Source organism: Stomoxys calcitrans, chromosome 3, assembly GCF_963082655.1.
Source record: "Stomoxys calcitrans chromosome 3, idStoCalc2.1, whole genome shotgun sequence".
NCBI classification, from domain to species: Eukaryota; Metazoa; Arthropoda; class Insecta; order Diptera; family Muscidae; genus Stomoxys; species Stomoxys calcitrans.
This window is the reverse complement of record NC_081554.1, coordinates 172,749,509-172,764,756: the sequence shown is the minus strand read 5'-3', so window position 1 is coordinate 172,764,756 and position 15,248 is coordinate 172,749,509. Positions and strand designations below refer to the sequence as shown.

General features: G+C 38.5%; 1 protein-coding gene across 8 annotated transcripts in view; it reads left to right on the top strand.

Annotated features, from left to right (window-relative positions):
- LOC106085964 (anoctamin-8) overlaps positions 1-15,248 on the top strand; it is a 225,762-nt gene that overhangs the window by 149,298 nt on the left and 61,216 nt on the right. For 4 of the 8 annotated variants that reach the window (XM_059364456.1, XM_059364455.1, XM_059364453.1 and 1 more), the window contains exon 6: positions 3,231-3,296. The exons of the other annotated variants lie outside the window; for them this stretch is intronic. In XM_059364456.1, coding sequence (XP_059220439.1) covers positions 3,231-3,296 — 66 coding nt within the window. The remainder of the gene's footprint in view (positions 1-3,230; positions 3,297-15,248) is intronic. 8 annotated transcript variants of the gene reach the window in all.

Genomic DNA, 15,248 nt, shown 5'->3' with positions numbered 1-15,248 from the left:
ACGATAAAAACTTATCAATTAACTACTGATAGGTAGAATAAATAAAAGCGGGCAGGGACGGGCCGAATCTTGGTAATCCACCACCATGGATTCTGCCAAAATGGTATACCAACTAAATTTAGTTTAAGGGCATCATTTTGTTCTACATACCAAATTGGATGAAAATTGAGGCTTCCAGGCGGCTCAAGAAGTCAGATCGGGAAATTGGTTTATATGGGAGCTATATAAGGTTATAGACCTTTGTAAACTGTACTTAGCACAGCTGTTGAAAGCCATAAACGAACACTATGTGCCAAATCGGACAAAAATTGAGGCTTCCAGGGGCTCAAGAAATCAAATCGAGAGATCGGTATATATGGGAGCTATATCCAAATCTGAACCAATATGGCCCATTTGCAATCCCCAACGACCTACATTAATATTATGTAGCTGTGGAAAATTTCAAGCGGCTAGCTTAACGCGTTCGACCGCTATCCTGATTTCGACAGACGGGCGGACGCACGGTCATGGCTAGATCGACTTGGGCGGACCCTCCCCCTTACCCTGATTTTCAGAAACGCCAAATCTCGGTGGTTTGGGTGATGCGATTTAAGCAAATTTTGTGTGCTCTCATATAGTACCCTAAAAATAAAAATTTGGTATACAATTTTCGGATGGGGTACCTAGGGAGACTGCCCCACCCTAAAACCTACCAAACATATATTTAGACCAATCACGACAATATGGTACTCCAATGAAAGGTATTTAGGATAAGAAAACGTATCTGATATCCAATTGTCGGACCAAGTGCTAGGGGGACCAACCCAAACCCCAAAATATCCTTAAATCGGACATATTTACCGATCATGGCAATATGGGACTCAAATGAAAGGTATTTGCGAGTAGAATACGAATCTGATATCCAAATGTGGGATCACGTTTCTGGGGGTCCACCCCTTTCCCAAAACACCCCCCAAACAGGACTTATTTACTGACCATGGGAATATGGGGCTTAAATGAAAGGTATTTGAGTGTAGAATACGAATCTGATATCCAAATATGGGACCAAGTGATTGGGGGGCCATCTCTCACCATAAACATCCCCCAAAGGGGACACATTTACGACCATAGCAATATGGGGCTCAAATGAAAGGTCTTTGGGAGTAAAGTACGAATTTGATTTCAATATTCGGGAAAAGTGTCTATGGTGCCACGCCACCCCCACAACACCACCCAAATAGTAAGTATTTTCTGACTATTGCAATATGAGGCCCAAATAAGAGGGTTTTTAAAGAGGAACGCGAATCCGATATACATTTTCAAGGCCAACTCATTGAGTGGCCGCCCATTCCCCAAAACACCCCCCCAAGCCGGTCATGTTTGCCCACAATGGAAATATGGGGCTCAAATTAAAGGTATGTGGGAGTAGACCACGTATCTGATATCAACATTAGGGGCCAACAGTCTAGCGGATGTCCCACCACCATAACAATCCCCAAATAGGACGTAGGAGAGTGGAACTAAATATTCATAGTTTTTAGGGCCAATACCCCAAACCGGGCATTTTTGCTGACTTTTGCAATAAGGAGTTTAAATGAGATTAGAAAACGAACTTGATATCCAATTTTGAGGGCAATGGCAATATGGGGTTCAAATAAATGATATATAGATATATGGGAGTAGAACACGTTGCTGATATATTTTCCGGGCTTAGTGTTTGGGGGACCACCCCAATCCTTAAAACACCCCTTAATCGGGCATATTTACCGACCATGTCAATGTGGAGCTAACATGAAAGGTATTGGGGGGGAGAGCAAGAATTGATACCCATTTGCGGGACCAAATGGGGGTCTACACCTTTCCCAAAATACCCCCAAAAGAAAAAAAATTTTTTTCGACCATGTCAATATGTGGCTCAAATGAAAGGTGTTCGAGATTAGAAAACGAATTTGATTTTGGGGTCATGTGATTGAAGGACGCCTCATCATGTAAACTCCCCTTAAACCAATGGTAATATGGGGTTTAAATAAATGGTATTTGGGAGAAGAGCACGATGCTGATATTTTTTCAGGGCCAAGTGTCTGGGGGACCACCTCACCCCCGAAAACACCCCTAAATCAGATATCATGAGAATATTGGGCTGAAATAAAGTGTTTTAAGAACGGAGTACACCTTACATCCAAACTTAAATTCGTAGACCAATAAAGATCATATGGGATTCAGATAAAGGCACTTATATTGTTAAACTGTTAGTCCAGCGATATATTGGGTTGCCCAAAAAGTAATTGCGGATTTTTTAAAAGAAAGTAAATGCATTTTTAATAAAACTTAGAATGAACTTTAATCAAATATACTTTTTTACACTTTTTTTCTAAAGCAAGCTAAAAGTAACAGCTGATAACAGACAGAAGAAAGAATGCAATTACAGAGTCACAAGCCGTTGAAAAAATTTGTCAACGCCGACTATATGAAAAATCCGCAATTACTTTTTGGGCAACCCAATACTATTTTCGTAGCATGGTATTTCACTAAAAGCTCTTTAATTGTCGAAAATAAATATCCCAAGAAAGTTTCCTTGGGATATTTCCTTCCTTGTTCCATATAAAGTAAAAGAAGGCGCAGGGGAGCGGGCCCGGGTCAGCTTGTTTTATATATAAGAAGAAATAAGATGTCTGCTAAATCCTTTCAAAATATTAAAAGAATTTGAAAATCTCCTATCTCTCTTTCCCACATTCTTCTTGTCACTGTGAAAGCTCTTGTAAACCTATTTTAACAATTTCACTCTATATGGCCCTTCATGTTTTCACATATCCTTTTCATGTTCATGCTTCATTAAGCTAGCAATTCATTGTTCGTGTATATCCTACTTTGTCACCATTTGTTTCGATTGTGTGTGTGTGTGTGTGTGTGTTTTTTGTTTATTGTTAGTGTTGTCACTCAACACTGTCGTTGTGTGCAGGTTTGAGCAATGTAGAATAGTTACAACTTCCGTATCCGTATTGTAATTTTTTATTACCCAAGTGTTTTAATTAGTTTCTTTTCAATGTTTTTCCTTTTAATAAATTAAAAAAAAATTAAAGTGTTTGAAAATAAATTTAATATTTTATTTGCTCGCTTCTTTTAAATTTTAAGTGTTTTTGTTTTTGTTTTTATTTTTAAATCTTTATGTCTTTTAACAATTACCAACTTTTGTTGTCTTTCATGAAAATTTTGTACACAAAAAGCAATTTATAAATTATTTTATTTTGCAGGATTGGCTGGATAATAATAATTTCCCTGATAGAGGAATTACTCAATGCATGTATAATTTGCACAAGGTTATTATTGCGTTCTATATTATAAAATATTATTTAAGCAATTTATTGAAATTTATGGTTTTAATGTTTGGTTTAAGTTTGTGATTTGATCCATTAAAACTCATCGACATTCATACATAAAACCCTAATGTAATTATAAGTCTAGAGTAGTTCATCACCGATATGTTCCCACTATAGTCATGTGTATATATATTAATGGTTGAAAGTGTTGAGAGAGTTGACATTGATTTTGTAATATGCAGCGGGTAAGTTTCCTATCGCAACATAAATCAATTTTAAAGGAAAAACAACACCCCAAGTAATTGACTTGTGTTAAAAAATATCTACAAGGACCACCAGACTCACAAATTGAATATATTAGACAAGAAGGGGAAATAATACTTCTACAGGATAAAGAGTGCATATCCAAACAAGTAAAAAGATGTTAAGTTCGGCCCACAACCTCGGGTATATATGTAAACCACCTTTCATCAAAATCCGGTGAAAATTGCATACCTTATGTCCCATAGCAGTTACATCGAAATTTGATCTGATTTGGACCATATACTAATTAGTACAAGTCGCTGTTCACATCTAACAATAAACCGATCTGAACCATATACAACATGGATATCGAAAAGCCTAACTGTCAAATGTGTCAAATTTCAGTGAAATCGGATTATAAATACGCCTTTTTTTGGGCCAAGACTTTAAATCGAGATAACTGTCTATATGGCAGAAACATGCAAATCTTGATCGATCTAGACCAAATTGCAGAAATATGTGGAGGGGCTTAACTTAACTCTCTATTCCAAATTTCTGCAACATCGGAAAATAAATGCGGCTTTTATGGGCCCAAAACATTAAATCGAGAGATCGGTCTATATGGCAGCTATATCCAAATCTGGACCGATCTGAGTGAAATTGAAGAAGGATGTCGAAGGGCCTAACACAACTCACTGTCCCAAATTGAGGCGATATCGGACACTAATTGCACTTTTTATGGCCCCAAAATCTAAAAGCGAGAGATCGGTCTATATGGCAGCTATATGCAAATCTGGACCGATATGTGCCATAATGCAGAAGTATATCAAGTGGTTTAACTTAACTCACCGTACCAAATTTCAGCGACATCGGACAATAAATGTGGCTTTTATGGGCCTAAGACCCTAAATCGGAGGATCGGTCTATATGGCAGATATATCATAATCTGAACCGATCTGAGCCAAATTGACGAAGGATCTTGAAGGGTTTAACACAACCCACTGTCCTAAATTTCTGCAAAATCGGATAATAAATATGGCTTTTATGGGCCAAAGACCCTAAATAGGAGGATCGGTCTATATGGCAGCTATATCCAAATCTAGACCGATCTGAGCCAAATTAACGAAAAATGTCGAAGAGCCTTACACAACTCATTATCCCAAATTTCAGCAAAATCGGATAATAAGTGTGGCTTTTATGGGCCTAAGACCCTAAATCGGAGAATCGGTCAATATGGCAGCTATATCTATATTTAGACCGATCTGAGCCAAATTGACGGAGGACGTCGAAGGACCTAAGACAACCCACTGTCCCAAATTTCTGCAAAATCGGATAATAAATATGGCTTTTATGGGCCTAAGACCCTAAATAGGAGGATCGGTCTATATGGCAGCTATATCCTAATCTGGACCGATCTGAGCCAAATTGACGGAGGACATCGAAAGGCCTAACACAACTCATTGTTCCAAATGTCTGCAAAATCGGATAATAAATGTGGCTTTTATAAGCCTAAGACCCTAAATCGGCGGATCGGTCTATATGGGGGCTATATCAATATATAGTCCAAAATATAGTAAAAGCATGCTAAGTTCCTCCAGACCGAATCTTGGGAACCCACCACCATAGATTCTGCTAAAATATGGGAGCTATATCTAGTTATAGACCATGTTGGACCGTACTTGGCGCAGCTGTTGAGAGCCATAACAGACCAGAATATGCAACATTTCAGCCAAATCGAATAAAAATCGCGGCTTGTAAGGGCTCAAGAAGCCTAATCGGGAGATCTGTTTACATGGGAGCTATATCATGTTCTTGACCGATTTGAACCGTACTTGACATAGATGCTGGGAGTCATAACGGAATGCCATTTACAAAATTTCATTAAAAACGGATGAAATTTGCGGCTTTCAGGGGCTCAAGAAGTCAAATCGGGAGATCTGTTTATATGGGAGCTATATTGGGTTATAGACCGATTTGAACCGTACTTAACACAGTCATTGGAAGTCATAACGGAACACCACATGCAAAATTTCAGCCAAATCGAACAAAAAATGGTGGCTTCCAGGGGCTCAAGAAGTCTAATCGGGAGATCGGTTTATATGGACGCCATATCAGGTTATAGACCGATTGGGACCGTATTTGATACAGTTGTTGAAAGTCATAACGGAATATCTTATGCAAAATTTCAGCCGAATCGGATAATACCTGCGCCTTCAAGTGACTCAAAAAATCAAGATCTCAGATCGGTGTATATGGCAGCTATATCAGGTTATGGACCGATTTGAACTATTCTTAACACAGTTGTTGGAAGTCATAATGAAACACGTCGTGAAAAATTTCAGCCAAATCGGATAGGAATTGCGCACTCTAGGCGCTCAAGAAGTCAAGACCCCAAATAGGTTCATTCGAACACAGCTATATAAGGTTATGGACCGATTTAAACCATAAAGTCATACAGAGTTGTTTGAAGTCATAATGAAACACCACATGCAAAATTTTAGCCGAATCGGATAAGAATTGTGCCCTTTAGCGGCTCAAGAAGTCAAGATCCCAGATCAGTTTATATGACAGCTATATCAAAACGTGGACCGATATAGCCCATTTACAATCCCAACCGACCTACACTAATAAGAAGTACTTGTGAAAAATTTCAAGTGGCTAGCTTTACTCCTTCGGAAATTAGCGTGCTTTCGACAGACAGACGGACGGACAGACAGACAGACAGACGGACATGGCTATATACTCTATGGGGTCTCAGACGCATATTTCGAGGGGTTACAAACAGGTTACAGAATGACGAAATTAGTTTACCCCCATTCTATGTTGGAGGGTATAAAAAAGGTCAGAATATACATCCATGGCAATTATACGCTTTTACTTACATAAGGTTAAGTGTTTGCTTATTCCAAAGAAATTCTCTTAAGTAAAATTACTACAACTAACCGATGAATAAACTTTTTTTTACCGTTTTTCATGATAGTTGACTTTTATTTATACAGAGTTCATTTATTTTCACTTTCACATATTTTAACTTATTTCTAATAAAGATCATGAACTTATCTGTAATAAAGTAATGGTACTAAATCCAAAAGATTTTTTAAACTATTTCATCTAAAACTAATTGATTTGAATTCTGGCGAGACCATCGGAAAAATTTTTCAGAAGAGTTTTTTCCCTCCTAATGCTTGCAACATTTGTGAGGTACTATGCCATTTAAAAACTTCTCTCCAAAGTGGTGTCGCACTGCAGCACGCCGTTCGGGCTCGGCTATAAAAAGGAGTCCCCTTATCATTGAGCTTAAACTTAAATCTGACTGCACTCATTGATGTGTCAGAAGTTTGCCCCTGTTCCTTAGCTTATGGCCAAGATTTGCATTTGGATATATATATCAGATAAGTAACTTTTACTTAAACAAAGTTAGTTTTCTTATGACATTTCAACTTTAAACTAACCTGTATTTTGCCAATAAACTCATATTTACGACAATCATTATTAATCTATACTCATGAAAAGTATCTTTTACTTGTTCATAGTTAATTTTCTTAATCTTCATGAATTTTTAACTTAATTTGATTAAAGAACACAAACAAGCCTGCATTTTTCAATAAACTCATATTTACGAAAACATTTTTGTAAGTATTGGTTTTGGTGCAACATGGCTTTGCCTTGCCTTACGCGATATGAACTAACCAGTATTTTTCAACAAACTCATATTTATGACAAACATTATTAATCTATATCTATCTATACTCATGAAAAGTAACTTTTACTCGTTTTTAGTTAATTTTCTTAATCGTCACGAAATTTTAACTTAATTTGAGTAGAGAACATATACTAGCCTGCATTTTCCAATAAAATCATATTACGGAAAAACATTTTTTCAACATGGCTTTGCCTAGCCTTACGCGATATGAACTAACCAATATTTTTCAATAAACTCATATTTACTACAAAAATTATTAATCTATACTCATGAAAAGTAACTTTTACTCGTTTTTAGTTAATTTTCTTAATCGTCACGAAATTTTAACTTAATTTGAGTAGAGAACATATACTAGCCTGCATTTTCCAATAAAATCATATTACGGAAAAACATTTTTGCAACATGGCTTTGCCTTGCCGGGATTGGGTACAAACACTACCCTTGCCATCCTATCAGTGCTTCGAAGAATATGTGAGTTCCAGGCATGCTGTAAATATATAGACTAGAAGAAGCAGCAGGTACTTTGCTTCCTTTCTGCAGTTTCATTGAATACAACACTGATCCATTATCCAGTAAAGACTTTTGCCTTTATGAGCTAGTTTAAGTTTTTTTTAATCTTCCAGTGATTGGAAATCCAGCCTGCTTTTCAAGTTCCGGTATCAAGATGTCTCCGATATACTTGCAGCTCATAATCACCGTAGGTGGGCCTTCTCCAGAGTTCAGCATCTACTCATTGACCAAATTCTTCACCTTGGATTTCACGGGGTATACGATTATTGCCGTTTACTGCAAAAATCAGAAGAAACTGTTTAATGTCTTGCCCATACGAGTCATACGACTCCTGAGGGCCAATATGTTGAGCCTTTCGCTGCGCATAATGTGTCCAAGGGCACCAAAATAATGCTCTTGACCTTTTCTTGACTTCACACTCTAAAAAGTATGAAGTTTATATTCTTGCACCTCTTGATACCTCCGATCAATGCATTGTTTCAGCATCTTTTTCGTATGCTGCTCTTTGTAATGCTTCCTCTAGAGTCCCGAAGCGGTCAATATTGTTATACGAAAAAGCACGTTGGGCTGAGCTCAATGGATTCTTTCAGCATTTTAATTGGAGACTATGTTTTCTAGATGGCCATATAAATGTTTGAGAAAATAATTTTATTGGGTTGCCCAAAAAGTAATTGCGGATTTTTTAAAAGAATGTAAATTCATTTTTAATAAAACTTAGAATGAACTTTAATCAAATATATTTTTTTACACTTTTTTTCTAAAGCAAGCTAAAAGTAACAGCTGATAACTGACAGAAGAAAGAATGCAATTACAGAATTATGAAAAATCCGCAATTACTTTTTGGCCAACCCAATAAATGGAAAAAGGACATTTGTTCTAGTAAAGACTATAGCGGCTAAATCAGACGACAAAAGTTGGTTTAACCAGACATGCAGAGATGCTGCCAGATGGTGGCGAAAGAGTTGACTTTCAGGAACTGGCGCTTGGATAAAAATGCCAATACTGAACTGCTGTGCATGCAGGCAAGATCTTCGTGTGCTAAAGTGCTAAGACGCGAATAATTTCTTTACGAACAGCGCTCACGTACTAAGGTTCTTGCTTCTACACTAGGAAGTAAGAGCTGTTGGCGTTCATGAAAAAGGGTAGTTCTTCATCTATCTCAACTCTTGTTAAGGATGATCAAACGTTTATTGACCCGGTTGATTACCCGGCTTACCTGTTGGCTGATAAATTTGCAGGGAACTCTTCCCTGCCAGATGGCAATCAACCACTCCCCTTAATCGAAAATGTATTTGGCGTCCCAGATATGTTTTCGCACTCATGGAATTAACAGGGTTCTTAAGAATCTAGACGTAAATAAACTCCCGGGCAAATGCAAATTGCAAATTTTGCCCATGAACATTCCACTAAGGAACAGGGGCAAACTTTTCACATATCGATGAGTGCAGTCAGATTTAAGTTTAAGCTCAATGATAAGGGGCCTCCTTTTTATAGCCGAGTCCGAACGGTGTGCCGCAGTGCGACACCTCTTTGGAGAGAAGTTTTACATGGCATAGTACCTCACAAATGTTGCCAGCATTAGGAGGGGAAAACCACCGCTGAAAATTTTTTTCTGATGGTTTCGCCAGGATTCGAACCCAGGCGTTCAGCGTCTTAGGGCCCGGATGGCATATCAATACTTGTCTTGCGCAAGTGTTTTTCGAAGTTTGCTCGTCCATTACGCAACCTTTTCAAACTTGACTACCGAGCGGGAGCCTGCCCTGCGTTGGGAAGCTGCGAACATTCAGCCAATAACCAAGAAGAGTGAGGCGAACAATCCTCCAAATTACCGGTCAATTGCGATAGGCTCCGCTCTTTTTCCCAGGCCATGGAGAGCATGGTTAATCACCATCTTGTGAGGTATTTAGAGTCTAATGGCTTTCTAGCGACCAACTGTATGGGTTCGGCAGAAGTCGCTCTACGGGCGTCCCCATAGTATATCTGTCGGAACGTTGGAGTCGCTCAATCCACCAGTTTGATGAGACTAAGGTTGTGGCTCTGGATATCTTCAAAGCATTTGATAGGGTCTGGCGGGGTGCACTACTACCAAAGCTTGTCGCTTGTGGTGTCGGTAATGGCTTCGTTCGATTTATTTCGAGCTCATCTCAGAGATCACACTATTCGAGTCGTTATAGATGGGTTCTCATGCAATGAGCATAAATTGACCGCAGGTGTACCCCAGGACTCCATTCTTTCTCCTTCTCTTTTTCTAATTTTCATCAACGATCTGTTGAGTCAGACATCGAATCCGATCTGCTCATTTGCGGATGACAGTAAAACTCTGTCATTCGTACTCATTCGACCATAGACCGAGTCTTCGAGAGATTGAGGACAAAAGGCGGGTTATGGATGATACACTCTAACAGGATTTGCTGGCCATTTCTGAATAGGATCGAATAAATCGAATAGATTTTAATGCACGGAAGACTCATTGCTGTTTGTTGTCACACAAACGATTCGCTGACCCATTTCGATCATCTTTGTCTATCAACGGTATAGATGTTGATCAATCAGAAGCTCTTGATGTTCTGGGCATGACAATACAAAGTGATGTATGTTAGGCTTAACATGTATTTGAAGTGTCGAAAGAAGCATTCAAAAGTTTAGGCTTCCTTAAACAGAGTAAGAAGTACTTCACTCCGTTTGATCTTCTTAACATCTATACCACTTTCATAAGGCTGAAAATGGAGTACAACCCACATGTTTGGGCTGGAGCTTCAAGATCATCCCTGGATTTACTGGACCATGTACAGAGGAGAGCGATGGCTTTGATTGGGGACAGTAGGATATCCAACTCTATTGCCTCCCTTGAACATCGTCGCCATATGGGTTGTTTGGCGTTGTTCTATCGGTACTTTCATGGTGTGTATACGTCTTCTTATTCCCGATGTAAGGATGTATGTCAGGGATACTAGACATTCCAGGAACTCACACCCGTTTATAAGTGATCGGCAAGCAGACCGCACAAAGCATTATGGAGAGAATTCTTATATCGCCCGAACCGTTCGTATGTGGAATAGACTTCCGTCTAATATTTTTCTCACCCACTATGACATCCAGAGATTTAAGAGAAGTGTCAATAAACACTACATCCTTTACCCCTCCTCCAATTTCAAATTTCCTTTCGCCAACGCAATGCACTGCATTCATAGGGGACATCCCCTGTGTGTTGGTTGATAGAAAACAAAACTTGTTTGAGGTATACATACTTAATTTAACTGCACTTTTAATATTCCAATTTGAAATTTTATTTCATCATAAATGTGACCATTATTTCGGTTATGTAAACGCAATAAATATGATATTCATAAGGCATGGCAAATGCCATAAAATTCAATTGATTTACTTAACGACTAGCGAAGTCCAACCCCATCATTTGTCGTTTAAGGTTCTACCTGTTTTGTGAATGTTGTAAACATGACCACCAAACGACTACCCAACGGTCCTTCACCTCCTTTATCACAACATTTGGTAGTGAATGGTAATAAAATATTGAAGAGTTGCCAACCCCCGCCCACCAATCAATGTCGATTTTGTGTAAACAAATTTCAAAAATTACCATGGGAGCCATATGCGCCTAAAGGTATGCCATAAAAATGAAAATAAAAACTCGCCTAAATGGTGACAAAAAATTTTTTTTTTACATTGAGTGGGGAAAAATGGCAATCAATCCTTGCCAACAAACACAATTGATAACAAATACAGCAACAGAAAAGGAAGGAAAGGAAGTTTGGTTTTTCCCCACATGTGTTTAACATATAGTGTGTTGGTGTGTGCAGGTATGTTAATAAACAAAGGCCACAATCTGTCAAATACACTGAACCAACCTATTGACATGTAGTGTTGGATTTTTTTTTGCAATTATCTGTAAGCACCGCATCAACCATAACTGAAGCATACAGTATTCAAGAGAATAAATTGCATACTTTTGTATGCCCACACACTATCGGCAGATATTTAAATGTTGTGGCTATCGCTGAAAAACCTGGCAAACCATAAATATGTAGAGCATTAATACAAAAAGTCAATATAAATTAAGTAGGCAGATATTAACAGCAAAACGTTTTGTTTTGTTTGTTTTTTGTACCCACCACCAAAGAATGGGGGAACATTCATTATGTCATTCCGTTTGCAACACATCGAAATATGCATTTCCGACCCTATAGAACAGCATAAAAATCTAAGACGATCTAGAAATGTCCGTTCGTCTGTCTGTTGAAATCACGCTACAGTCTTAAAAAATAGAGATATTGAGCTGACATTTTGCACAGATCCTTTTTTTGTCCATAAACAGGTTCGAAGATAGGCTATATCGGACTATATCTTTATATAGCCCCCATTAAGGTTTTAGGCCCATAAAAGGCGAATTTATTGTCCGATTTTCCCAAAATTTGAAACAGTAAGTTGTGTAAGGCCCTTCGACATACTTCTTCAATTTGGCTCAGATCGATTCAGATTTGGATATAGCTGCCATATAGACCGATCTCTCGATTTGAAGTTTTGGGCCCATAAAAGGCACATTTATTGTCCGATGTCGCTGAAATTTGGGACGGTGAGTAGGGTTGTGCCCCTCGACATACTTCTGCAATATGGCATAGATCGGTCGAGATTTAGATATAGCTGCCATATACACCGATCTCTCGATTTAAGATTTTGGTCCACAAAAAGCGCATTTATCGTCCGATGTCGCTGAAATTTGGAACGGAGAGTAAAATTGAGCCCCTCGACATACTTCTGCAATATGGCATAGATTGGTCGAGATTTAGATATAGCTGCCATATAGACCGATCTCTCGATTTGAGGTTTTGGGCCCATAAAAGGAACATTTATTGTCCGATATCGCCGAATTTTGGGACAGTGAGTTGTGTAATGCTCTTCGACATCCTTCTTCAATTGGGCTCAGGTCGATCCAGATTTGGATATAGCTGCTATATAGACCGATCTCTCGATTTGAAGTTTTGGGCCCATAAAAGGCACATTTATTGTCCGATGTCGCCGAAATTTGGAACAGTGAGTTTTGTTAGGCCCTTCGACATACTTCTGCAATATGGCATAGATCGGTCGAGATTTAGATATTGCTTCCATATAGACCGATCTCTCGATTTAAGATTTTAGTCCATAAAAAGCGCATATATCGTCCGATGTCGCTGAAATTTGGGACGGAGAGTAAAATTGAGCCCCTGGACATACTTCTGCAATATGGCATAGATTGATCGAGATTTAGATATAGCTCCCATACAAACCGATCTCCCGATATGACTTCTTGAGCCCTTACAAGCCGCAATTTTTGTGTGATTTGGCTGAAATTTTAGAATGTGGTGTTCTGCTATGACTTCCAATAACTGTGCCAAGTACGGTTCAAGCCGACGTATAACCTGGTGTATCTTCCATATAAACCGATCTCCCGATTTGAACCCTTACAAGCCGCAATTTTTGTCCGATTCGGCTAAAATTGAGCACGTAGAGCTTTGTTATGATTTTCAACAACTGTGCCAAGTACGCTCAAAATTAGTCTATAGCCTGATGTAGCTTTCATGTAAACCGGTCTCTCTATAATCTTTGTTCGATTCCTAGAAGATTTAATCTTTGCTGGTTTGACAGAAGTTTGGTATATAGAATTTATCAAATAAATTTATTTTATATGAATTTTTTGCAGAATCCATGGTGGTGGGTTCCAAAGATTCGACCCGGCCGAACTTAGCACGCTTTTATTTGTTTTTTATATTTTTTTCTCAATTGATGGTCATTAAAATTTAAATATTCCCTTTTATCATTTCATATATGCATATATTTTAATTATATTATATAAAAAAAATGGCAGTGTGCAAGAATTTAATCCTTGATGACATTTTGATTATGAAAGATGAGTTTTAGCTTTAAGAGGAATGGCTTTAATAATATACTACACCATAGGATATAAGGCATACTAGCAATGACCTTTCATGTGAAAAATATGTGGTTCAAAGGCCACATAATGTAAAGTTTTTGATTTATCGAAAAAAGGAAAAATGAAAATTTTCCCATAAACATTCCATTAAGGAAATTTTGGGAGACTTCATTCGTGGCAGAGAGTGCTATCCGGTTTAAGTTTGGCCGCTATGAGAGGGGAATCTCTTTTCGGGGGATCCTAGCGGAATGCTTCTGAGTGACATTCATTCGTTTAACATGACTGAGCGCCTAACATGTAAAAGCGTGTTAGGTTAGGCCTGGCCGAATCTTGGGAACCCACCATCATGGATTTTCCTAACATATGGGAGTTTTATCAGGTTATAGATCGATTTGGACCTTACTTGCCACAGTTGTTGGAAGTCGTAACAGAGCACTATGTTCAAAATTTCAGCCAAATCGGATAAAAATTGTGGGTTCCAGGGGCTCAAGAATTCAAATCGAGAGCCCGGTTTACATGAAAGCTATATGACACCCACCTCCTCGGGTATATATGTAAACCACCTTTCTTTATAATCCGATGAAAAATGCATAATTTATGCCCCTAAATTGGTCCATTTCGAAGCTATATCCAAATATAGACCGATCTCAACCATATACGACACGGATGTCGAAAAGCCTAAGACAACTCACTGTCCCAAATTTCGGCGAAATCGCACAATAAAGGCGCCTTTTATGGGCCCAAGACCAAAAAACGAGAAATCGGTCAATATGGCAGCTATATTCAAATCTGGAGCGATCTGAGCCAACTTGAAGAAGGATGTCGAAGGGCCTAACACAACTTATTGTCCCAAATTTTGACGACATTGGACAATAAATGCGCCTTTTATGGGTCCAAAACCATTAATCGGGTCCAAATCTGGACCGATTAAAGAAAGAAGTCAAAGGACCTAACACAACTCACTGATCCAAATTTCAGAAAAATCGGATAATAAATGTGCCTTTTATGGGCCTAAGACCTTAAAACGAAAAATCGGTCTATATGACAGCTATATCGAAATCTGGACCGATCTGGGCTAAAACAAGAAGGATATCGAATGGCCTAACACAACCCACAGTCCCAAATTTTGGCAAAATCGGACAGTTAATGCGTCTTTTATGGGCACAAAACCTTAAACCGAGAGATCGGTCTATATGGCAGCTATGTCCAAATCTGGACCGATATGAGCCAAATTGGGGAAGGATATCGATGGTCCTAATATGTACCGAATGTTGACAAAATCGGACAATAAATTAAATCGAGAGATCGGTCTATATGATAGCAAAATCGAACAGTTAATGCGTCTTTTATGGGCGCAAAACCTTAAATCGAGAGATCGGTCTATATGGTAGCTATATCCAAATCTGAACTGATCTGGGCCAAATGCAAAAAGATGTCAAGGGACATAACACAACTCATTGTCTCAACTTTCAGCAAAATCGGATAATAAATGGGACTTTTATGGGCCTAAGACCTTAAATCGGCGGATCGGTTTATATGGGGGCTATATCAAGATATAGTCCGACATAGC